Source organism: Balaenoptera borealis (assembly GCF_965194805.1).
Source record: "Balaenoptera borealis genome assembly, chromosome: 12".
Taxonomy (NCBI): domain Eukaryota; kingdom Metazoa; phylum Chordata; class Mammalia; order Artiodactyla; family Balaenopteridae; genus Balaenoptera; species Balaenoptera borealis.
The window spans coordinates 44495559-44522424 of NC_138869.1; the positions used below are offsets into that span (position 1 = coordinate 44495559).

The 26866-nt window shown below is 40.3% G+C and overlaps 1 protein-coding gene and 1 long non-coding RNA gene across 6 annotated transcripts in view; both read left to right on the plus strand.

Moving 5' to 3' along the window:
• SMARCC1 (SWI/SNF related BAF chromatin remodeling complex subunit C1) overlaps nt 1–26866 on the plus strand; it is a 190171-nt gene that overhangs the window by 146204 nt on the left and 17101 nt on the right. For all 5 annotated transcript variants that reach the window (XR_014232624.1, XM_082347328.1, XM_082347327.1 and 2 more), the window contains exons 25-26: nt 4810–4944; nt 24051–24312. Coding sequence is in view for 4 of the 5 variants with exons in the window: in XM_082347328.1 (XP_082203454.1) it covers nt 4810–4944; nt 24051–24312 (397 nt within the window). In the remaining variant the exon portion in view is untranslated. The remainder of the gene's footprint in view (nt 1–4809; nt 4945–24050; nt 24313–26866) is intronic.
• LOC309608133 lies at nt 7991–16128 on the plus strand. Its single transcript, XR_014232663.1, has 2 exons — nt 7991–8065; nt 8097–16128. It is a non-coding gene; the product is annotated as an uncharacterized lncRNA (long non-coding RNA).

A 26866-nucleotide genomic window follows, 5' to 3' on the forward strand; every position in this document is an offset into this window, starting at 1 on the left:
AATAATAGACATTGGGTGATAACTAAAATCCTTTGGATTTAGACTTTAAAATTTTAGTTCGAGCTTTGCTGTTTACTAATCTCTTAGGTAGCTAACATAACTTTTCTGAACCTACATCATGTTTTTTTAATCAGCGGTCCTTTCTGATCTGCCTTTCTGACCAGATTATCGATGAGAATCAGTCAAATTTATGTATAAAAAAGCATTCTGGGGAATTCCCTGGCGGTCCAATGGTTAGGACTCTGCGCTTCCACTGCAGGGGGCCCGGGTTCGATCCCTATTCAGGGAACTAAGATCCTGCTGCAAGCCATATGGCACTGGCGTGGCTCCCCAAAAAAAGCACTCTGTAAGATGGAAAGTGCCATACTTCGATTATTCAGTATTTGAGTGCCCATTATATGCCAAACACTGTACTACAATACTAGGTTTATTTTGATGCCTAAAATAGATATGAATAGTCCCTGCCTCTTAGGAACTTAAAATCAGTCATTAACCTTGAACCTCACAGTCATCTGAGTGGAGACATTAGACTAGACATTTTAGTGTAAAGGAAAAGAAAAAAACTAAAGAATAAAATGTTGGAAATGTAACCTTGAGGAGTGACTCTATTAGGTGAAATCTAATTAGGGATTATATACTATTCAAAATTTCTTGGAATGAAACTCTTTTTCTCTCTCACACATAGACACAACACATAAATTTATTCTACTTTTGCACAATGATTTTCATACAGGTTTTGTTTATAAATGGATTACTGTCTGATAGATACTTAAAAGCCCTAACAACGAACGTTTCATGTGTGTTATCACACAATGATTTTAGAATTTATTGAACTTTTTCATCTCACTGATGTAGAAACAGATCCATAGAAATGAATGATAGGGGGTTCCCTGGTGCGCAGTGGTTAAGAATCCGCCTGCCAACGCGGGGGACACGGGTTCAAGCCCTGGTCCGGGAAGATCCCATATGCCACGGAGCAACTAAGCCCGTGCGCCACAACTACTGAAGCCCATGCGCATAGAGCCCATACTCCACAAGAGAAGCCACCGCAATGAGAAGCTCGTGCACCGCAATGAAGAGTAGCCCCCACTCACCACAGCTAGAGAAAGCCTGCGCATAACAACGAAGACCCAATGCAGCCAAAAATAAGTAAATAAAATAAATAATTTTTTTTTAAAAAGTGAATGATGGGCCTAAAATTAGGTAACTAGTGTAACTAGTTATGGGCCGAACTAGTACCAAAACCCAGATCTCCAGACTTAGAGTCTTGTGACCCCAACCAACCCAGAAACATAATCTGATAAAAATTCTTCATTCCAAGGAAAATGTTTTCAAACATTTTACAATTAAAAACCCAACAGCTAGCTTAAAAAAGTGTCCATCTTTTTTTTTCTTTGTTTAGCACCTCTGCTATACTAATTATGATTTGAGTTCTAATTTTTAGGGACCCCACCCCCAAAAAAATAAGGAAAGAAGGAAACATTTATACAGTACTGTCAGTTCCTCCCTGTCTCTCTGTGTCACCTTTCTTACTGCCCAGCTTTGCTTCTAGGCTCTCATCAGAACTGAATTCAATTCCCAGTTGATTTAACTGCAACCTTTGGCAAGATATTTAACTTCTCTAAGCTGCAGTTTCATTCTATATAAAATGGAGATAACATGTTTCTTGATAGGTTATTATTAGAAGTAGCGTGAAAATACCTACCAGGGTGTGTAGTATGACATATTTCACCCTACTCCCATAATGCATTCCAACAGTTAACTCTCACTTTTACCATCTTTTTTTCTTCTTAAAACAGACAAATTTGGATCTGATCCATTAGCAACTTTTGTCCAATGCTTAGTAACATTTGTCTAATCACTTCAAGACCCTGTGAAGTCTTTTTAATTCCCTTCAGAATCTACTTCTTAAGCCTTTTTGACTTCTGGTGACTTCTTGGATGGTACATATATATCACCAAATCCATAAATTAGCAGAATTTCTTAGAATCTTTAATAGCAGGAAGCATGCTGTTTCATGAAGGAAATTTCTTGTCTTCTTCCAGATCAGAATCTCTTACCAGTAAAAATATGAATAGTCATGGAGGTTAAATCAACAAAAAGAATCTAGTAATGTAGGCAATCTAGAAATGTAGGAGATAGAGAAATGGCACATTAGTAAGTCAATTAGGGTTCAGTCAGTAAAATTCAGAAAGTGAGACTACATAGGAACAGGCCAGTTCTTTCAGAGAAATCTGTTTTATCTCTCCTCTTATAAATAGGGATTGCAAGATGGAGGAAGATGAGAAGATGCAGTGATTTGTTTTAAGTAATTCTATAAAGAAAATCAGGGTTTATATTAATCTTTATTTTTATTTTATTTATTTATTTTTTGGCTGCGTTGGGTCTTCGTTGCAGCATGCAGGCTTTCTCTAGTTGCGGTGAGTGAGCTTCTCATTGCAGTGGCTTCACTTGTTGTGGAGCATGGGCTCTAGGCTCATGGACTTCAGCAGTTGTGGCTTACGGGCTCTAGAGTGCAGGCTCTGTAATTGTGGCGCACGGGCATGTGGGATCTTCCCGGACCAGGGCTCAAACCCGTGTCCCCTGCATTGGCAGCTGGATTCTTAACCACTGCGCCACCTCTTCTAAGAATGTTTTAGTGTTAGCTCTTACATGTACATCTATGATCTACTGAGTTAATTTTTGTGTATTATGTGAGGTAGGGGTCCAAATTTATCATTTTGTTTCTGGATATCCAGTTGTCCCAGCACCGTCTATTGACCCACCTTCTGCCCTTTTTAAAAATTTATTATGCAACTATTGGAATATATACAGAAGTAGACAAAATAGTGTAATGACTCTGTACCCCTCACCCAGCTTTGGTTATCAGTATATTGCCAGTCTTCTTTCATTTGTCCCCATTTGCTTTTGGCCTGTTTGTGCCACCCTGTTAACTTAGGACTTCTTTCTTAGGTTGAGTCTGTGATGTCCGGATCTCATGTCTTTTATCTTTCTCTCAGTTTACACGAAGTTAACTGGAGCACGTCCTTCAAAAACATGTGTAGGATTTTGAGTCCTTGATTTTGGAAATTTGTCTTTATTCTGCACCTAATTGGTTTAAGTTGTTGTACTTGAAATTCTAGACTGAAATTTATTATCCCTCACAATTTAGAAGGCATTTTTACCTTTGTTTTCAAAAACCTAGTTTTGCTTTTGAGAAGTCTGTGACAGTCTGAATTTTTTTTTGTAACCTTTTTTTTTTAATATCTCATTAGAAATATAAAATTGCATAACACGATCAATGATAGCAGGCTTAGAATCATGTAATCTTTATTTAAACTTTTGGTGTTATTGATGCAGCTTAATGTAGTTAGGGAGGCAAACATGACCATTAATAGCTGTAGATTCTTTCATAAAATCTTTTGCTTACACTTCTGAATCTTCCTGCAGATGGGTCTCTATAGGTATAAAATTATATTTTTCTTTATCAACTATAAAAGAGTGAAAAATAAGGCTCTTATTTAAGTGTTCTCTACCAGTTTAGTTCCCAAAAGCCTATATTAAACTCCTCCTGTATGTTCACTCCTTCTAGAGTCTATAAGAAACACAGATCAGTAAGTCAGCCACTCCATGTTACTTCTCAAAACCTTGTGTAGAAGCAAGATAAGCACATAAATTCAGTAGATGTAATAGTACAAAATAGTGTTGGGAGTTTGTTGGTATAAGCTTTTGGATGGTGTCTGGAGAAGGTGGTATTGATCCTTTGCACGTAGTCAGGACGTTGGCCAAATGTGGGATCCTCATCCTCTCTGAGTAATGTGGCATCTTCCTCTGTGTGCTGCTGATTTGACAGGAAGCATGAGGAGGACTCATCAGTCCTGTACAGGGGAGTGAGTGGTACATTCTTCCAGAATAACCTCCTGTCTTATACCCTATCCCCAAACTAGGGGTGGAATATTGTTCACCCCCTCCTCTCTGTTCACAGTAGACACTCACTAGGGGCTTTGCATCTGAGTGTTGGTTGCTGAGGGAGAGCACTGCTTGCCTGCTCCGGGACAGTTCATAAGGAGGGAAAGACAGAGTTACAGAGTGAGGGTGGGAGGTAAGTGGGTGGTAGATGGGGACGTACCTTCCAGGCCATGGTGTCCTCCTCTTTGCCTTTCAAGGCCCTGATTCAACCTTTCCTCCTTGGTGGGCTCTTTGAAGAGAGTAGATTAGCATGGGAGAAGTTTCCTTTTAATCCTTAATTTCTGTTATTTATAGATTTATATCTATATATAGATTTATATCTGTAAGTACCAGAAATTCAGGCATGGATAGTTGTTGTTTTATTTATTTTTTATTTTTTAAAAAAATTTATTTATTTATCTGTTTATTTTTGGCTGCGTCGGGTCTTCGTTGCTGTGCATGGGCTTTCTCTAGTTGCAGCGAGCAGGGGCTACTCTTCGTTGCGGTACGCGGGCTTCTCATTGCGGGGCTCGTCTTTGTTGCAGAGCACGGGCTCTGGGTTGTGAGGGCTTCTGTAGTTGTGGCATGCGGGCTCAGTAGTTGTGGCACATGGGCTTAGTTGCTCCACAGCACGTGGAATCTTCCTGGACTAGGGGTCGAACCCGTGTCCCTGCATTGGCAGGCGGATTCTTAAACACTGTGCCACCAGGGAAGTCCCTGTTACTTTAAATTGAAATAAATAGTAGAAAACATGCAAAGGGGGCATCTAAGGCACCATTCTTAATTCCATAATTCCCACTTCCAATAGCAGTTTCAGCATTTTCTTACTGTTTTTTAAGCAAACGTTTACCTAAATACTTGGAATGATTTTTTTGCCCTTAGCACTTGGCTGCCGTGGAAGAGAGAAAGATCAAGTCTCTGGTAGCTCTCCTGGTTGAGACACAAATGAAGAAACTGGAGATCAAACTTAGACATTTTGAGGAACTGGAAACCATCATGGACAGAGAGAAAGAAGCTGTAAGTAAGGGGAATTTTATAGTGGCTTTTTCACAATTAAACTCTGACCACCTTTCATAAAATACGAGAAATAGAAATAGAGAAAATACAGTAACGTAATTTGTTTGTCTCCGTGGCTGTCGTCTAACCTTTTTTCTGTGTTTGCTTTGCCCTTTCAAAAGGATTATCAGCCAGTGATGATAAATAAAAGTAACTCTGAAAATAATTTTCTAAACCTCAGCTTCTTATACCTTTTGGCTTTCCAGATACATGATGGTATCAAATTCTCCCTTCTGTAATAGTCGGATCTTAAACTTAGCTTTATTACCTATTTGTTACCTTCCCTCTCCTGTATGGGGAAGAGCAAGTGGAACCAGGCCTAGCAGAGTACTGGTAAGCAGCATTTTCTCTGGCATACACTTGATATAAGGACGTGGCCCAAACAGGACAAAAAGAATTATGAAAAAGGCCAAGAATGAGGAAGGAAGCCACAAAAAGTAAGAAACATATAATCAGGGGAACATTTGGTTATTTCAAGGGATTTTTTGGAGAGACAGGGATGAAGTTCTCTGGAGAAATTTGTTTTTTAATGAGTTGACCAGGAAAGGAATTAATGCCTTTCTAAACAGTGGGCTAAATTTGAGGATTTAGTTAGGACTTTTTCTGATTTTCTGATTGTTTTGACGTTTTTATCGGCATACCAGATACTGGTATCTCTAAATGGGAGAACCTTAAGATTAAACCATTCCAGAAGAGTTTTAATTTTAAGGATCCATTTGCATTTGTTAGACTCTTTCTTAGTGGTTAATCCAAGCAAGTCCTCTGGCAGATTCTTCATGATGAGTAGCTCAGTAACTATCAAAATAGCCCGTTTTCATTTTGTCCTAAGACCTGTTCTTCCACTTACATTCTGGCCTCATGAGGAAGAGGCTGCTTCAGTAACTATCCTACCCACACCCTATGCTACCTCATCCCCACTTCCCTAATCCTGTAAGTATCTCTCAGATCACCAGCCCTCTCCTGCCCCAGGAGCAACAGGCCACCCCAGTCTCATCTCCACTGCTCTCTGTGCACCAGCCATGTCACAGCACGCCACATGCAGGCTTCCCTCATGGCCGTGTGTATCCTCTGCCACCTGAGTGCATCCTGCTCTTCCACCAGCAAGGCCTTTTTTCCTACTCTTTGCCAGCCTCCTGCATCCCTCAGCCCTGAACCTGTGAGTGACATGCCCTCCCCATTTGCTTCTGTAGCAGCCTAACAGAGCACTTACTATATTGTAAATGCTAGTTCATGCGTCCGCTTCCCATACCAGAGTATATTCTCTTTGAGGGCAGAGTTTGTTAAGTGTCTTTGTTCACACACAACTGGCACATCATACGCCCTTGTTTACGTGTCTGTTGAACGGGTGTATGCCAGCATCAGTGTCAGAAGCTGGGAAAGTGGAAAGGAAAGTTTACCCTAAGGGACCTTACTTTAGTTTAACAGGGAAGACAGTCAAGAAGACGAATGACAATATCGTGTGTTCAGTTCTTAAGGGAACATACGTGGAAGATGCAGAGAAGGAGAGGGTATTAGAGAAAACTTCCTAGAGGTGAGCTAGAGCTTTGAAGAGTGAGTGAGTGTGTTTATCTTACCCTAATAAACTGCCCTTTTGTCATTTGATAGTCTTTTTTAGGGTACTTGGGATAACAGGGGGCTACATAATGGATTATTGGCACATGCAGAATTCAAGTGATCATTGCGTAGTTCCCACTGGCAACCAGACACCTTGCTGTCATTCATGAAGCAGAACTGATGTTGTTAGCCTGGAAGATTGACATGACTCTCTCTGGGCACTTAATGCAACTATGTCTAGATTGTCAAGGGGCTCTTTTCTCAGCTCTAAATTGCTTTATCTTCAGAGGGTGAACTTGTGGATTCCTCACTCTTTTAAACCCCCCTAGTGGAACTGTCCCCTGCAATAGCAGAGTCCTCAGTCCCTTCCCAGTTCTCTCCACTGATTCGCAGACATCCTTGTGCTCTGGATTTCTAATAGTTATTTATCTCAAATTAATCTGAGTCCACTGGGTTTTTCTTACTTGAATCTATTTTTTTATCTTAAATTCTAATTGAGCACATAAAACATTTTACAGAATAGTCTCTGAATAAAACAGCACAACCGAAAATGTGGGAAAACATTCTACTGAATCTTTTTCACCACACAAGGTTGATCTTCTCAAGTCCTTTGGTGGTCGGCCTGTTTTTTCTTAATCAGCATTTGGGGCAGTAAAATTCATTGTATAAGACAGTCCCTAGCCCTAGCCACTGAATGTCAGTAGCATGCCTGTATTAGTTATTGCTATGTAAAAAACTACCCCAAAGCAGTGACTGAAAACAGTATCTCACACATTTCCTGAGGGTTAGGAATCTGAGAGCAGCTTTCCTGAGTGGATCAGGCTCAGGGTCTCTGTTTAGGATGCAGTCTTCATAAGGTTCAGCTGGGGCTGGAGGATACCCCTCCAAGCGTATTCGTGTGGCTATTGGCAGGAGGCTTCAGTTCCTTGCCACGTGGGCCTTTCCACAGTACTCCTCAAGAAGTGGCTTCCCCCAGAGCAAGTGACTGAAAAGAGCAAGAACGTGAGAGAGCACCCCAAGTGGAAGCCACCGTATCTTTTATAACCTAAACTTGGCAGTCACTTTCCTGTGCTCCTGCTATATTCTCTCAGTCCCACAGCCCAACCTTGATTCTGGGGTTGGGTGGGGCTGTGGGTTGGCAGGGCTCAGTGGGGAAGGCCTAAGTATTAGGAAGCGGGATCACTGGGGGCAACCTTGGAGGCTCACTATCACAACAACCAAAAAATCCTGCAAACTTTAAAATGGCTTCCATTCATTTCATGCACAGTAAGACATAATCTATTTTTCTCCTTCCCAGCACTAGTTATCCTGTCCTTCCCTGTGGGCGAGCAAAGCCGTGGCTATTTTCCTACTGATGATTTCCTCTCCTCACAGGACTGTTGTGGGGATTAAATGAGAGAACTATGGCATGTGCCTGGCACACTGCCTAGAACACAGAGTAAGTGTTCAGTAAATATTTCTATGCCTCCCTTTATGCAAACCAATAATCAAAAATTATATATTAAATCCTTAGTATTTATAAGTCTTTGTTCGCTTTATTTAGAACATTTAGAATTTAGAACATTATTTAGAACATTTAGAATCCAGCAATGATGCTGGGTGGGAACATGAGACCATTTCTTTGTTAACCATTCTCATAGACGAAGAGTCTAGAGCTTAAACAAGGTACACGTCATGTATCTCAGATCACACCGTTCATAAATAACAGAGCTGGGTCTCAAACCTGTGTTTGTTCAGCTCTGTGTTTTTATCTAGTACTTCAAAATTTATAAAGAAATGAGCCATTCTTAACGCATTTTTACCTAGAGACTCTGAGATATGCAAGGTTTTGATACCCTTTGTTATGACTCATGAAAGTTGAAATTGTGGAAAGGGGTCAGGTCAGCCAGGAGCGGCACGTTCTAACCCACTGCCTAGTGCTCTGCCTACCACACCCCTCAGTTCACTGTAGGTGAGGTCCTGCTCATCTTTACCTAGTAAGCAGTAGCTTCAGGGCATGCTTTTTGGAATTAAACATTTGGTTTTCTTTATATAGCAATAGATTTCAAGAATCTTTTAGTACACTTTCAGAATCAGATCTGAAGTTTCTTTCTCTAATGACGTAAAATCAGATGTTCTCTGGAGTCTTAATTATTTAGAAATTAAGAATAAGGATATAACAATTTAATATCTTTTATAGATATTATGTATACAGCTATAATTAGAGCTCAGTAGCTTTTGTTACAGTCCTCTCATAAAGTACTAATATTGGAGGAAGTCAGTTATGGAATATACAGAGTCTGTCCAGGAATTGACATGATAAAGACTATTTTTTTAAAAATTTGTTTATTTTTATTTATTTATTTTTGGCTGCGTTGGGTCTTCATTGCTGTGTGCGCGGGCTTTCTCTAGTTGCGGTGAGTGGGGGCTACTCTTTGTTGTGGTGCACGGGCTTCTCATTGTGGTGGCTTCTCTTGTTGCGGAGCACGGGCTCTAGGCGCGCGGGCTTCAGTAGTTGTGGCGTGTAGGTTCAGTAGTTGTGGCTCGCGGGCTCTAGAGTGCAGGCTCAGTAGTTGTGGCACACAGGCTTAGTTGCTCCGCGGCATGTGGGATCTTCCCGGAACAGGGCTCAAACCCATGTTCCCTGCATTGGCAGGCAGATTGTTAACCACTGTGCCACCAGGGAAGCCCGATAAAGACTACTGACCCCAGTTGAGGTGAGGATGCTAAGCTGGCCCTGGGTTCGAAACTGAGGGTCTGCCCAAGTGTGCAGCCTTCCGTGCCAAGCACATGGCACACATCACTCAAGAGTACAGGTGTCAGACATGGGCTATGCTGGGGACTGAAGAGAACTGGAAGGCCTGGGTCCTACCTAAAGCATTCTTATTTGGATTAAAGGGGGGAAAAAAATACTTTTTTTCCAGTGAGAGACCAGTGAGAATCTCTGTGTTGATCTCATTTATAGCTTCTGGACTTAATGCTCTCATTTGACTAGGTGTAGAAATTGTGTACCTTTGAAAAGAGAGACATTGTAGGAAACTCAAAGCTGTGAGAAACCTGGACCCTGTCCTTAAGGAGGTGAGAGGGTAGATGAGAAACTGACACAAAGATACCATGAGGTAGTGAGGCTATGGAGAGTCAGAGGAGGGGAGGCCGTGATTGGCTCAGATTATCAAGGAAGGCTTCCTGGTAAAGGAAGGACTGATCTGAGTTGTAGAAAAGGTCCAAATCCAAAACTGTGAAGAGAAAGGTATGATTGCTGAGGAGACTGAAGAGTCAGCCTGCCCAGAGCTGATGGCTTTCACGTCATAGATGATGGATTAAGTTCATTTTTTCGTTTGGCAAATGTTTACTGAGCACCTGCTTTGTTCTAGGCGTATTAAGTACTGGAGATACACTGGTGAATAGAACCCAACAAAACTCTTTGCCTTGGTAGAGCTTAAATAATTAATGAAGGATGTTAAATGTTATGTGCTTTGTATGTGTATGCATGCATATATACTGCGTATGTATACATACCTGTATGTTTCAGGCTGGGTAGGTGAGATTGGGCGGGGCAAGGGAAGGATTTCAGTTCTAAGTGGTGTCATCGGTGTAAGCCCTATTGAGAAACTGACAGTTGGGCGAATGTCTCTAAGCCCTAGAAACAGCCAGCATTAGAGACTCTGAGGCAGGAACGTGACTGACATGTTTGGGAACTAAGGAGTAGGTGGGGTGGGCTGGAGCATGAATGAGTAGGGAGAGGTAAGATGGTGAAGGCAGAGATAATGGTGCCCTAATCACAGAAGTCCCTGTAAACCATCCAGAGGCCTTTCATTTTACTGTGATTAAAATGTGGAATAATTGCAGGGCTTATTTTATTTATTCCATAAAAATGTGGAATACATGCAGAAAACTGGCATCATCTTCCTTACAGTTAAGTGACGATCAGTCTCTCTGCTGTCTGTAGAGAATATAAAGTGACAAGTTTAGAAAAGGGGAGACTGGTGAGGAGGCTGTTGGGAAGTCCACGTGAGGTGGTGGTGGGCTGTGGAAGTGAGGAGAAACGGTCAAGTTCTGGATGGATTTAAAGGTATTACTAATGGGACGTCCTCACACACAGGGTGTAGGGTTAGAAAAGTTTGTGGTACTCTGTGATAAATTAAGGAAAAAAGAACAAAAAGTTAATTTTATACTGCCCCAGGAGAATTGTATTTAACTTTGTTTTCTGCGTATTTGTAGTAATTCATCTCTGTACTGCCTGTCATATAATTGAAACTGTTATTAGACATGCACCGTGACATTGTGGATAGTTTTATTTGAGATTAAGAAAGCTGTACTTAGGACTGAGCAGGTTTACTTCTGATTCAAAAAAAGTCGTAGGGCCTCAGGCAGCAAGCACTTTACAAGGACAGAATGACAGTCACAGCAGTGGTGCCGTGTCCCCCTTTGGATTTCTGCCTCCAGTGGAGCAGAAAGATGCAGTTGTGTTGTTTTGTTTTTCCAGAGGTGTAAGAAGGAATGAGTATGTCTGGTTTTCTCTTAAGTGGATGTCTGGTTACTGATACCAAAACTTTCAAAGGTACTTCAGTTCTGAGGCCAAGTAGTCAGAGGCTTCAAGTCTCGGCTGATATTTCGACCCTTAGCAGTGTAGATGGATTTTTGAGGCCCCCACCTTCTTTTACTCTTTCCCACCCCGCCTCCCTGTTCTATGCAAATGAAGTTGGGAGAAGAGCTCTGTGTGAACTTCAGCTGCACTTGCAGCTGTGTGTGTGTGTTTGGGGTCTTGGTGTAGAAAAGTGCTCTGTTATGTTCCGGTTCCACTTGGATTCGGCTGCTTTATACATACACAGTGTAGGAATGAAGGGGGAGAGGAAGGCAGGGTTTGAAGGCAGTGGGGGTGGGAATGTCTTCAGATCAGGGCCACAGGCAGCCGAGCCAGATCGGAGTCTTGAAAGAAAGTGAACAGATTGATTAGCGCCCTATTTACATGAGTAATTTACACTATCCGGTTTAGCTATTGGGGCTTTATCTATAGTCCTTGGAAATAGAAAAGGGAGAGAAGAAAATCAAGTTATCTGAAGCATATAACTTGGGTAATTTTAGTATTTTGTTTTGTGATTACAAAAATAGGTGTGATGAAAAATTTTTCAAATAATAAAGAAATGAATAAATTAAAAAGTGTCTTCTACCCTCAGTTTCATTCCTAGGAATAATCACTGTTAATAGTTTAGTGTCTTCAGAACATTTTCAGTGTGTATGTAATGTTTATACAGGGACACAAAGGTTTTTTTTTTTAAATATAATTGACATAAATATTGTTGTTGCAACTTGCTTTTTTTTTACTCAGTGCATCTCAGACATAAATGTACATCAAAAATAGTACTTTAATGACTGTCCTTATACTATATATACATACAGATTTCTAGGACAGATTTCCAGATGTAGAATCACTGGGTCTTTGGTTATGTGAATTTAAAACTTGCTCAGGGGCTTCTCTGGTGGCGCAATGGTTGAGAATCTGCCTGCCAATGCAGGGGACGTGGGTTCAAGCCCTGGTCTGGGAAGACCCCACATGCCGCGGAGCAACTAGGCCTGTGAGCCACAATTACTGAGCCTGCACGTCTGGAGCCTGTGCTCGGTAACAAGAGAAGCTGCGATAATGAGAGGCCCGCGCACCGCGATGAAGAGTGGCCCCCACTTGCCGCAACTAGAGAAAGCCCTCGCACAGAAGCGAAGACCCAACACAGCCATAAATATATAAATAAATAAATAAACCCAAAGTTTAAAAAAATAAAATAAAATAAAATTTGCTCAGTCAGTACTGTCAAACTCTCTCCTCAAAGATTCCCACATTTCATTGCCACAAAAGTGAATGCAGTCTTCAATTGGATTCAATAACAGTAAGATATCTATAACAAGAGAGGTATTTCTTTTGGATGGTGGGGCCAGTATGTGTCCATAAGCTCTGTTGCATGTGCCCTAGAACAGAGGTGGCCCTCTGGAGCCAACTGGTAGCCTGCTGTCTGGACGTTGCTCTCACTTCAGAGGACCTGTTCATTCCACATTGGATCTAAAGCTTAAACTGTGTTCTTTTCAGGGATGTGTGTGTGTGTGTGTTAGTCACGTCCTTTTTAGTTCTTCTAATTACCTTTTAATTACTTTCTATGTTTCGAAATGACAGATGAAGCTCAGGAAAAAATAGTATAATTGAGGTTAGTTCATTTGTAAACTAGGAAGATTGGGCAAATTTTTCTTTCCAAGATTAATACTTCGATGCTAAGGTCAGTTCCCAAAGTAAGGCTGGTTCAGTTAAAAAAAAAACACAAGAAACCCACTGAGATAGGTAAGGCAGAGACTAAAATTTCCCTTCAGAGACACAAAGTCTTCATCCAGTAACAGTTCAGCTTTTTATAAAGCAGATCTTGACCTATATTCTGGAGTTCTTACGTAACTGCTGGGCTTCAGCCGACTTGTCCAGACCAATAGTGGCTCAACAGAAACATAGGTTGCGGTCCTCTTCTGGCAACCTCTTAAGTCTAACCTCAGCAAAGTGCTAAATTTCCTGGGAAGAATGGTTAGAAGAAAGCAAAACCTTTCTGAGCATAGCACTTATGGTCAGAATCTTTAGATTCTGTTTTTTTAGTCTGCCTTTTACTTACATTATCTCACTGATTAGTCATCTTGCAGAGCTGAACTTCCAGAGGATTCTCTTGCTGTTTACACCTTGCAACTCCCTTCTGATTATGAGAAGAAGGATATGTTAAACTGAGCCAGGCTTCAGCCTCTTCGGGTACCCTTAGAAAATGAAGAGCCCGCACCAGCCTGTTAGGCCATGGTAGCACCATGTTTCCTCCCTCCTGATAACCCTCAACCACTCACAAAATCGTTCGTTTCAGATCTTCTCCCAAGGGAGACTCTGTGCAAGCCAGCTAACCAACACCGGGGATATAAGCGTTACCATCTGTTCTTTCCTTTTCTTCTCCTCATCTGGCCGTGCCGCTTGTCTTCATGCTGTGTCCACGGCCTGTCTTCCAGCACCCCATCCGTCTGTGGACATTCCCTACTTGCTACTCCTGATAGCCAGTGACGCTTCTCACTAGGTTCCACGGGGACTTTTCCCCAAGCTACTCTCTGCTAAGAGCCCAGATTCATAAGCTAATTCTCATGGGTATTCCACTTAGATTTTGCTAATGATAGTATGTAGTATTTATCTATAAAACTGACTATTCCTGAAAGCTAAAATGTTACATTTCCTTAACTTATCGAATGCCTTGGAGTAGTGCTCTCCTACAGAAATACATGAGCCATATATGTAATTTAAAATTTTCTAGTAGCCACGTTAAAAAAAAAAATTATAATTTTGTTTTGTTTTGTTTTGTTTGGCTGTGTTGGGTCTTTGTTGCTGCGCACGGGCTTTCTCTAGTTGCGTCGAGCGGGGGCTACTCTTCGCTGTGGTGCACAGGCTTCTCATTGAAGTGGCTTCTCTTGTTGCAGAGCACGGGCTCTAGGCGTGCAGACTTCAGTAGTTGTGGCACTCGGGGTCAGTAGTTGTGGCACGTGGGCTCAGTAGTTGTGGCTCGTGGGCTGTAGAGCACAGGCTCAGTAGTTGTGGCACGTAGGCTCGTAGTTGTGGCTCACAGGCTCTAGAGCGCAGGCTCAGTAGTTGTGGCACATGGGCTTAGCTGCTCTGCGGCATGTGGGATCTTCCCGGGCCAGGGATAGAACCCGTGTCTCCTTCACTGGCAGGCTTTTTTTTTTTTTTAATCAGTCATCAATTTTATACACATCACTTTATACATGTCAGTCCCAATCGCCCAATTCAGCACACCACCATCCCCACCCCACCGCAGTTTTCCCCCCTTGGTGTCCATACGTTTGTTCTCTACATCTGTGTCTCAACTTCTGCCCTGCAACCCAGTTCATCTGTACCATTTTTCTAGGTTCCACATACATGCGTTAATATACGATATTTGTTTTTCTCTTTCTGACTTACTTCACTCTGTATAAGTCTCTAGATCCATCCACGTCTCAACAAATGACTCAATTTCGTTCCTTTTTATGGCTGAGTAATATTCCATTGTATATATGTACCACAATTTCTTTATCCATTCGTCTGTTGATGGGCATTTAGGTTGCTTCCATGACCTGGCTATTGTAAATAGTGCTGCAATGAACATTCGGGTGCATGTGTCTTTTTGAATTACGGTTTTCTCTGGGTATATGCCCAGTAGTGGGATTGCTGGGTCATATGGTAATTCTATTTTTAGTTTTTTAAGGAACCTCCATACTGTTCTCCATAGTGGCTGTATCAATTTACATTCCCACCAACAGTGCAAGAGGGTTCCCTTTTCTCCACACCCTCTCCAGCATTTGTTGTTTGTAGATTTTCTGATGATGCCCATTCTAACTGGTGTGAGGTGATACCTCATTGTAGTTTTGATTTGCATTTCTCTAATAATTAGTGATGTTGAGCATCTTTTCATGTGCTTCGTGGCCGTCTGTATGTCTTCTTTGGAGAAATGTCTATTTAGGTCTCCTGCCCATTTTTGGATTGGGTTGTTTGTTTCTTTAATATTGAGCTGAATGAGCTGTTTATGTATTTTGGAGATTAATCCTTTGTCCGTTGATTCATTTGCAAATATTTTCTCCCATTCTGAGGGTTGTCTTTTCATCTTGTTTATGGTTTCCTTTGCTGTGCAAAAGCTTTGAAGTTTCATTAGGTCCCATTTGTTTATTTTTGTTTTTATTTCCATTACTCTAGGAGGTGGATCAAAAAAGATCTTGCTGTGATTTATGTCAAAGAGTGTTCTTCCTATGTTTTCCTCTAAGAGTTTTATAGTGTCTGGTCTTACATTTAGGTCTCTAATCCATTTTGAGTTTATTTTTGTGTATGGTGTTAGGAAGTGTTCTAATTTCATTCTTTTACATGTAGCTGTCCAGTTTTCCCAGCACCACTTATTGAAGAGACTGTCTTTTCTCCATTTTATATCTTTGCCTCCTTTGTCATAGATTAGTTGACCATAGGTGCGTGGGTTTATCTCTGGGCTTTCTATCTTGTTCCATTGATCTATGTTTCTGTTTTTGTGCCAGTACCATATTGTCTTGATTACTGTAGCTTTGTAGTATAGTCTGAAGTCAGGGAGTCTGATTCCTCCAGCTCCGTTTTTCTCCCTCAAGACTGCTTTGGCTATTCGGGGTCTTTTGTGTCTCCATACAAATTTTAAGATGATTTGTTCTAGTTCTGTAAAAAATGCCATTGGTAATTTGATAGGGATTGCATTGAATCTGTAGATTGCTTTGGGTAGTATAGTCATTTTCACAATGTTGATTCTTCCAATCCAAGAACATGGTATATCTCTCCATCTGTTGGTATCATCTTTAATTTTTTTTTTTTTCACACACACACACTGTATTTTATTTTTACAAGAGATAAATAGACTGACACCAAGCATTGTACATGGATGACCACAACAAAAGCAACAATGATTGCAATTACCAAACATGAAACACACTCATACTATGTCATAATATTGACATTCAGTCAAGTAATCCTCCACTGTAACAGCTCCTTTACTTTGCAGTGAAAATTGATTTGTATATTCTTTGCCTCTGAGTCCTTGTGGGATTTTTTTTTTTTTTTAAATTCAGACAGAAAGTCACAAAAATTATACTCATCCTCATCAGTTCACTCAGTCCCATGTAATTAATTTTTTTTTTCATCTTGATCTTTTGTTAGCACTTTTATGAGTTCATCAGTTTTTCATTACAGTTCTGAAAATGCTTCTTCATTCAGTTCAGCAGTACAGTCCGTTACCAGAAACCTGTACTTGTCAGAGTCTTTTCCATGAATTTCTTGAAGATAAAACCCTTTTATAGGAACATATTTGCAAAATCATCAGAGTACACCCAGAACTGTCTGTAAATGACAAAAGACTTAAAAATGACCACGGTTAAAGATTTGATGAAAGTTCATAATAATGCAGTTGACAAGAAAATTAGTTATTTCTGAGATATACATTTTAAAGTAATAACTAGGATTATTACTTATAACATTATACCAGAACATATAAGATTTTTAGAAATTTCATGTAATGTCTGAAACATTTATATTAACATATTTCCATACATATTTCCATACAAATACAAATATAAGATTTTTAGAAATTTCATGTAATGTCTGAAACATTTATATTAACATATTTCCATACAAATAACCCAATGAAAGTTTAGTATTAGTTGTTTTGTTTGTTTTTTTATACTGCAGGTTCTTATTAGGCATCAGTTTTATACACTTCAGTGTATACATGTCAATCCCAATCGCCCAATTCAGCACACCACCATCCCCACTCCACCGCAGTTTTCCCCACTTGGTGTCCATATGTCCATTCTCTACATCTGTGTCTCAACTTCTGCCCTGCAAACTGGCTCATCTGTACCATTTTTCTAGGTTCCGCATACATGCATTAATATACGATATTTGTTTTTCTCTTTCTGACTTACTTCACTCTATGACAGTCTCTAGATCCATCCACGTCTCAACAAATGACTCAATTTCGTTCCTTTTTATGGCTGAGTAATATTCCATTGTATATATGTACCACAACTTCTTTATCCATTCGTCTGTCGATGGGCATTTAGGTTGCTTCCATGACCTGGCTATTGTAAATAGTGCTGCAATGAACATTCGGGTGCATGTGTCTTTTTGAATTACGGTTTTCTCTGCGTATATGCCCAGTAGTGGGATTGCTGGGTCATATGGTAATTCTATTTTTAGTTTTTTAAGGAACCTCCATATTGTTCTCCATAGTGGCTGTATCAATTTACATTCCCACCAACAGTGCAAGAGGTTTCCCTTTTCACCACACCCTCTCCAGCATTTGTTGTTTGTAGATTTTCTGATGATGCCCATTCTAACAGGAGTGAGGTGATACCTCATTGTAGTTTTGATTTGCATTTCTCTAATAATTAGTGATGTTGAGCATCTTTTCATGTGCTTCGTGGCCGTCTGTATGTCTTCTTTGGAGAAATGTCTATTTAGGTCTTCTGCCCATTTTTGGATTGGGTTGTTTGTTTCTTTAATATTGAGCTGCATGAGCTGTTTATATATTTTGGAGATTAATCCAGAAAATATGAACAGACCAATCACAAGTAATGAAATTGAAACTGTGATTAAAAATCTTCCAACAAACAAAAGTCCAGGACCAGATGGCTTCACAGGTGAATTCTATCAAACATTTAGAGAAGAACTAACACCCATCCTTCTCAAACTCTTCCAAAAAATTGCAGAGGAAGGAACACTCCCAAACTCATTCTATGAGGCCACCATCACCCTGATACCAAAACCAGACAAAGACACTACAAAAAAAGAAAATTACAGACCAATATCACTGATGAATATAGATGCAAAAATCCTCAACAAAATACTAGCAAACAGAATCCAACAACACATTAAAAGGATCAAACACCACGATCAAGTGGGATTTATCCCAGGGATGCAAGGATTCTTCAATATACGCAAATCAATCAATGAGATACACCATATTAACAAATTGAAGAATTAAAACCATATGATCATCTCAATAGATGCAGAAAAAGCTTTTGACAAAATTCAACACCCATTTATGATAAAAACTCTCCAGAAAGTGGGCATAGAGGGAACCTACCTCAACATAATAAAGGCCATATATGACAAACCCACAGCAAACATCATTCTCAATGGTGAAAAACTGAAAGCATTTCCTCTAAGATCAGGAACGAGACAAGGATGTCCACTCTCACCACTATTATTCAACATAGTTTTGGAAGTCCTAGCCACGGCAATCAGAGAAGAAAAAGAAATAAAAGGAATACAAATTGGAAAAGAAGAAGTAAAACTGTCACTGTTTGCGGATGACATGATACTATACATAGGGAATCCTAAAACTGCCACCAGAAAACTGCTAGAGCTAATTAATGAATATGGTAAACTTGCAGGATACAAAATTAATGCACAGAAATCTCTTGCATTCCTATACACTAATGATGAAAAATCTGAAAGAGAAATTATGGAAACACTCCCATTTACCACTGCAACAAAAAGAATAAAATACCTAGGAATAAACCTACCTAGGGAGACAAAAGACCTGTATGCAGAAAACTATAAGACACTGATGAAAGAAATTAAAGATGATACCAACAGATGGAGAGATATACCATGTTCTTGGATTGGAAGAATCAACATTGTGAAAATGAGTATACTACCCAAAGCAATCTACAGATTCAATGCAATCCCTATCAAATTACCAATGGCATTTTTTCGGAGCTAGAACAAATCATCTTAAAATTTGTATGGAGACACAAAAGACCCCGAATAGCCAAAGCAGTCTTGAGGCAAAAAAATGGAGCTGGAGGAATCAGACTTCAGACTATACTACAAAGCTACAGTAATCAAGACAATATGGTACTGGCACAAAAACAGAAACATAGATCAATGGAACAAGATAGAAAGCCCAGAGATTAACCCACGCACCTATGGTCAACTAATCTATGACAAAGGAGGCAAAGATATACAATGGAGAAAAGACAGTCTCTTCAATAAGTGGTGCTGGGAAAACTGGTCATCTTTAATTTTTTTCATCAGTGTCTTATAGTTTTCTGCAAAGAGGTCTTTTGTCTCCCTAGGTAGGTTTATTCCTAGGTATTTTATTCTTTTTGTTGCAATGGTAAATGGGAGTGTTTCCATAATTTCTCTTTCAGATTTTTCATCATTAGTGTATAGGAATGCAAGAGATTTCTGTGTATTAATTTTGTATCCTGCAGCTTTACCAAATTCATTAATTAGCTCTAGCAGTTTTCTGGTGGCATTTTTAGGATTCTCTATGTATAGTATCATGTCATCTGCAAACAGTGACAGTTTTACTTCTTTTCCAATTTGTATTCCTTTTATTTCTTTTTCTTCTCTGATTGCCGTGGCTAGGACTTCCAAAACTATGTTGAATAATAGTGGTGAGAGTGGACATCCTTGTCTCGTTCCTGATCTTAGAGGAAATGCTTTCAGTTTTTCACCGTTGAGAATGATGTTTGCTGTGGGTTTGTCATATATGGCCTTTATTATGTTGAGGGTAGGTTCCCTCTATGCCCACTTTCTGGAGAGTTTTTATCATAAATGGGTGTTGAATTTTGTCAAAAGCTTTTTCTGCATCTATTGAGATGATCATATGGTTTTAATTCTTCAATTTGTTAATATGGTGTATCACATTGATTGATTTGCGTATACTGAAGGATCCTTGCATCCCTGGGATAAATCCCACTTGATCGTGGTGTATGATCCTTTTAATGTGTTGTTGGATTCTGTTTGCTAGTATTTTGTTGAGGATTTTTGCATCTATATTCATCAATGATATTGGTCTGTAATTTTCTTTTTTTGTAGTGTCTTTGTCTGGTTTTGGTATCAGGGTGATGGTGGCCTCATAGAATGAGTTTGGGAGTGTTCCTTCCTCTGCAATTTTTTGGAAGAGTTTGAGAAGGATAGGTGTTAGTTCTTCTCTAAATGTTTGATAGAATTCACCTGTGAAGCCATCTGGTCCTGGACTTTTGTTTGTTAGAAGATTTTTAATCACAGATTCAATTTCATTACTTGTGATTGGTCTGTTCATATTTTCTGTTTCTTCCTGGTTCAGTCTTGGAAGGTTATACCTTTCTAAGAATTTGTCCATTTCTTCCAGGTTGTCCATTTTATTGGCATAGAGTTGCTTGTAGTAGTCTCTTAGGATGCTTTGTATTTTTGCAGTGTCTGTTGTAACTTCTCCTTTTTCATTTCTGATTTTATTGATTTGAGTCCTCTCCCTCTTTTTCTTGATGAGTCTGGCTAATGGCTTATCAATTTTGTTTATCTTCTCAAAGAACCAGCTTTTAGTTTTATTGATCTTTGCTATTGTTTTCTTTGTTTCTATTTCATTTATTTCCGCTCTGATCTTTATGATTTCTTTCCTTCTGCTAACTTTGGGTTTTGTTTGTTCTTCTTTCTCTAGTTTCTTTAGGTGTAAGGTTAGATTGTTTACTTGAGATTTTTCTTATTTCTTTAGGTAGGCTTGTATAGGTATAAACTTCCGTCTTAGAAGTGCTTTTGCTGCATCCCATAGGTTTTGGGTCGTCATGTTTTCATTGTCATTTGTCTCTAGGTATTTTTTGATTTCCTCTTTGATTTCTTCAGTGATCTCTTGGTTATTTAGTAACGTATTGTTTAGCCTCCATGTGTTTGTATTTTTTACGTTTTTTTCCCTGTAATTCGTTTCTAATCTCATAGCGTTGTGGTCAGAAAAGATGCTTGATATGATTTCAATTTTCTTAAATTTACTGAGGCTTGATTTGTGACCCAAGATGTGATCTATCCTGGAGAATGTTCCGTGCGCACTTGAGAAGAAAGTGTAATGTGTTGTTTTTGGATGGAATGTCCTATGAATATCAATTAAATCTATCTGGTCTATTGTGTCATTTAAAGCTTCTGTTTCCTTATTTATTTTCATTTTGGATGATCTGTCCATTGGTGTAAGTGAGGTGTTAAAGTCCCCCACTATTATTGTGTTACTGTCAATTTCCTCTTTTATAGCTGTTAGCAGTTGCCTTATGTATTGAGGTGCTCCTATGTTGGGTGCATATATATTTATAATTGTTATATCTTCTTCTTGGATTGATCCCTTGATCATTATGTAGTGTCCTTCCTTGTCTCTTGTAACATTCTTTATTTCAAAGTCTATTTTATCTGATATGAGTATAGCTACTCCAGCTTTCTTTTGATTTCCATTTGCATGGAATATCTTTTTCCATCCCCTCACTTTCAGTCTGTATGTGTCCCTAGGTCTAAAGTGGGTCTCTTGTAGACAGCATATATATGGGTCTTGTTTTTGTATCCATTCAGCAAGCCTGTGTCTTTTGGTTGGAGCATTTAATCCATTCACGTTTAAGGTAATTATCGATATGTATGTTCCTATGACCATTTTCTTAATTGTTTTGGGTTTCTTTTTGTAGGTCCTTTTCTTCTCTTGTGTTTCCCACTTAGAGAAGTTCCTTTAGCATTTGTTGTAGAGCTGGTTTGGTGGTGCTGAATTCTCTTAGCTTTTGCTTGTCTGTAAAGCTTTTGATTTTTCCATCAAATCTAAATGAGATCCTTGCCGGGTAGAGTAATCTTGGTTGTAGGTTCTTCCCTTTCATCACTTTAAGTTATCATGCCACTCCCTTCTGGCTTGTAGAGTTTCTGCTGAGAAATCAGCTGTTAACCTTATGGGAGTTCCCTTGTATGTTATTTGTCATTTTTCCCTTGCTGCTTTCAATAAGTTTTCTTTGTCTTTAATTTTTGCCACTTTGATTACTATGTGTCTCGGCGTGTTTCTCCTTGGGTTTATCCTGTATGGGACTCTCTGCACTTCCTGGACTTGGGTGGCTATTTCCTTTCCCATGTTAGGGAAGTTTTCGACTATAATCTCTTCAAATATTTTCTCTGGTCCTTTCTCTCTCTCTTCTCCTTCTGGGACCCCTATAATGCGAATGTTGTTGCGTTTAATGTTGTCCCAGAGGTCTCTTAGGCTGTCTTCATTTCTTCTCATTCTTTTTTCTTTAGTCTGTTCCGCAGCAGTGAATTCCACCATTCTGTCTTCCAGGTCACTTATCCGTTCTTCTGCCTCAGTTATTCTGCTATTGATTCCTTCTAGTGTAGTTTTCATTTCAGTTATTGTATTGGTCATCTCTGTTTGTCTGTTCTTTAATTCTTCTAGGTCTTTGTTAATCATTTCTTGCATGTTCTCGATCTTTGCCTCCATTCTTGTTCCGAGGTCCTGGATCATCTTTACTATCATTATTCTGAATTCTTTTTCTGGAAGGTTGCCTATCTTCACTTCACTTAGTTGTTTTTCTGGGGTTTTTTCTTGTTCCTTCATCTGGTATATAGCCCTCTGCCTTTTCATCTTGTCTATCTTTCTGTAAATGTGGTTTTTGTTCCACAGGCTGCAGGATTGTAGTTTTTCTTGCTTCTGCTGTCTGCCCTCTGGTGGTTGAGGCTATCTAAGAGGCTTGATGGGAGGCTCTGGTGGTGGGTAGAGCTGACTGTTGCTGTGGCAGTCAGAGCTCCGTAAAACTTTAATCCACTTGACTGTTTACGGGTGGGGTTGGGTTCCCTCCCTGTTGGTTGTTTTTCCTGAGGCAACCCAACACTGGAGCCTACCTGGGCTCTTTGGTGGGGCTAATGGCAGACTCTGGGAGGGCTCACGCCAAGGAGTACTTCCCAGAACCTCCGACGCCAGTGTCCTTGTCCCCACGGTGAAACAGAGCCAGCCCCCGCCTCTGCAGGAGACCCTCCAACACCAGCATTTAGGTCTGGTTCAGTCTCCCCCGGGGTCACTGCTCCTTCCCCTGGGTCCCGATGCGCACACTATTCCGTGTGCGCCCTCCAAGAGTGGGGTCTCTGTTTCCCCCAGTCCTGTCGAAGTCCTGCAATCAATTCCCACTAGCCTTCAAAGTCTGTTTCTCTAGGAATTCCTCCTCCCATTCCTGGACCCCCAGGTTGGGAAGCCTGACGTGGGGCTCAGAACCTTCACTCCAGTGGGTGGACTTCTGTGGTATAAGTGTTCACCAGTCTGTGAGTCACCCACCCAGCAGTTATAGGATTTGATTTTACTCTGATTGCGCCCCTCCTACTGTCTCACTGTGGCTTCTCCTCTGTCCTTGGACGTGGGGTATCCTCCTTGGTGAAGTCCAGTGTCTTCCTGTCGATGATTGTCCAGCAGCCAGTTGTGATTCTGGTGTTCTCGCAAGAGGGAGTGAGAGCACGTCCTTCTACTCCGCCATCTTGGTTCTATCGGCAGGCGTTTTCTTAACCACTGCGCCACCAGGGAAGCCCCCAGAAAGATTATCTTGAATATTGAAATGCTTATTTTCTTCAAACCACGATTCGTGTAAGTTTTTATTTAGGCTTCTAAAATATGCTGTGAAAGTGTCACCCAGTATAATTTTGGGTACTTGGAAGCTACGATTTACAATGGTACCGTCAAAGTTCCATATAGAAAATGTGTATCTTTGCAGCTAAGGCCACGTCCACTCATCCAGAGGATATTTAACTCTGGTGTCACATTCTAAAGTAGTAACCAAAAGGCTCACATGCAGAAGAGAGCACCTGGAAATGTTGGTTGGACTTGAAATACTAGTATCTAAGGAACTATTAAGAGGACAGGAGAGGCTTGTTTCACCTGGGGAAGAGTAAGGCAGTCATGGAAACTGTTTTTTAAATATCTGAAGGCCTGCCAAACAGAGGGAATTACAAGTGTCCTGAGTACAATAGCCCCCCACCGGGTGAAGGTTCCAGGGAAAGGCAGACCTTATACTTAACATAGAGAAGAACTTGACTTCATTCTACTCAGGAAATAATGCCTTTTCTCTCACTGTGGTTGTTTCAGGAGAGGAGGTGACTATGTAACTGTGATGAGGTATTGGGAGCTTAGGCATCATGTAGATATCCTGTGTTGGCATCCAGTCCTGAAAGCCTCTCCTGGTTTCATTTCTCTTCCCCTTCCTTTTCTTAACAGTTAGAACAACAGAGGCAGCAGTTGCTTACTGAACGCCAGAACTTCCACATGGAACAGCTGAAATACGCTGAGTTGCGAGCCCGACAGCAAATGGAACAGCAGCAGCATGGGCAGAACCCTCAACAGGCACACCAGCACTCAGGAGGACCTGGCCTGGCACCACTGGGAGCAGCAGGGCACCCTGGCATGATGCCTCATCAGCAGCCCCCTCCCTACCCTCTGATGCACCACCAGATGCCGCCACCTCATCCACCCCAGCCAGGTGAGAGGAAGGCTCTGCTCACCACTCAGTCTGGGGTCATCCCTGTGGCACAGAGCATCAGAGGGGCAACCCACACTGTTGGTGATTTCTGACTAAAACTGTTCAGAATGTCCATTATCATCTAGGATATTACACAAGTGAATCTGGTTTTATAGCCATCACCACATAATGCCTGCCGTGTTCTCTTTCCAGGGTCCTCTTGGCATTATGCCTTTTTCTTGGGTGGGTTGGCAATATATCCCAGAGATCCTTAAAAATTCATCCTTGGATTGTCTACATTTTTTTTTTTAATTTATAGACATTTTCAAAGATAGACACACACAAAAAGAATAGCACAATGAACTCTTATGATAGCGATCATCACCTTTCTGCCATTCTTAACTTTTTGTTATAGAAATCTTCTACTATAGACAAAAGTAGAGAGAATAGCATAATAATCCGCCAAATACCTATTGCACAGCTTCAAAATTATCGACATTTTATCTCTTCCTCCTCACTTTGATGTTAGAGAGAGACTTCAAAACGTATCTCTAACCAATGGAAATCTTATTCTTTAACATAACCTACTATATTACACCCAACAAAAGTAACCATAATTCCTAATAACATAAATTAAATGTCTTTGAATGCTTCATTTTTTTGAATTCGCTAATAGTTCTCTTAAATCTATTTTAACGTGTTAACAATTCACCCTCCCTTTTTTTCTTCTTTTTTAAAATGCCATTCACGTGTTGAAGACATCAGGGTCTTCCGCCCATGGCTGTGCCCGATCGTGCACTCAGAGTGCATGGTGTCATTTCACATATCCTTCCCCCTCCTTTCCTCCCTCCCACATGTCTCCCATAAATAAACCACAGGGTGGCACTGGATATTTTAGCAGGTTCAAGTTCACTTTGGCGGTGCAGGCATTTTTCCTGTAATGTTGGTTCTTTCTTGGTGGCGTTCAGATTGGTCAGTGGTTCTGGTGTTCCAGAGTTCCCCATTAGACTCAGTTAAGATTTTACCTGCCATTGAGAGTTGCTTCCTAGATCAGTTATTTTATCAAGTGTTACAAAATGGTAAGATTTCTAAATTTATTATTCCATCTGCATTTATTTATATTTCTTCTACATTTATTAGCAGTGATTCTTTTATTTAAAAAGCTTTTCTTCACCAATCATTTAGTTACCCTGAAAATCAGTCCTTACAGGAAAGGCTGGATAAATGCTTGATCCTTTCCCTTTATTTATCAGTTACCTTAATAATGAGTTCAACCCCTCTGCCAAGTCACCCCCCACACACACAGTCTCCAAAGGTTACCAATAAGGGGTTTTTTTCTGTTGTGTGTGTATGTTTTTAGTATTGTGAATTTACATATTTTTATGAGTTTCAACCTGTTATGGACCTTACTCATTTTCATGCTCAAATTGTCCCATCTTTTAGCTCACAGGTTCCCCTTCAGGTTGGCAACTATTCACCACATTTTAACAACCTTGAAAGTCAAGCTCACGATTCTTTCAAACTTAACTACTGACATCATTAAACCTAAAATATACCTTTAATTTCAGCATTCCCCCCCCCACCCCCTGCAATATTCCTTCCCTTCCTAGAGGGTAATATGTATAGCTGTGTGCTGTGTATTATATTGCTTTGGTAACAGTCTTCCTGTAAGATTTTTATAGGTACTTTATAATCATGTGTCAAGTGCCTGCCAGAGCCAGAATTTGTGCTTTCTGGGGAGGGATGCAAGTTCTCTGGCCAGGGCGTGTAGAGGTGAGCTGAAATAAAAATAGAAAGACCCTTGGAGGCCTGAGAAGATTCCCAACATGACTAATGTCAGTTGCCCTGACTTCCTCAAATGACAGAATTTCTAAATCTCATGGAAATAACCAGGCATGTTTGCCTGAGGAAGCCATGACAGAAACAACTATGATCTGACAACTTATGTTACTAACATGAATTTTTAATTTACAACCCCAAACATGTTTAGATATTAGTTCTTATTGCCTTGACCCAAAAATGGGGCTAGGTTGACTTTGGGAAGCATTCATTTTCATACGCACGCTCACACACACACACACACACACACACACTCTCACACACACTATTAAATTGCAGTTGTGGAATTTGCTACCATCATCCGACTTGCCACTTGATCTAAATGGCATTTGTGGAGATAGTTTTAGAAGTCTGCCAGGCTCATGACACAGGATACTTTATTTCTCAGTTTTCCTGTCTGTCTGCTTGAGTGGATCTTAAAACCTCTCTGTGAGATCTAATTTTCTTCCAAGTTAAAAGATATGAATGCTTAACAGAGTGATGATCACAAAGTGATTTTTCAAAAACAGTTATTTTAAAAATTTAATTCCTAAAACTCTTGGGATAAATGTTTAGGAGGGGGTTCGCTGTGGCTCCTTGGTATTTGGTTCTTAATGGTGCTAAAGCATCATCATCCACAGTAACTGTTCACAGAGAACTTCTCAGGAGTTCCACCATCTGCATTTAGAAAAGATACCCTTCTACCTTTTTTTCTAAATTACATCCTGGTGAGAACAGGTGTTTGTATGCCAGGCCC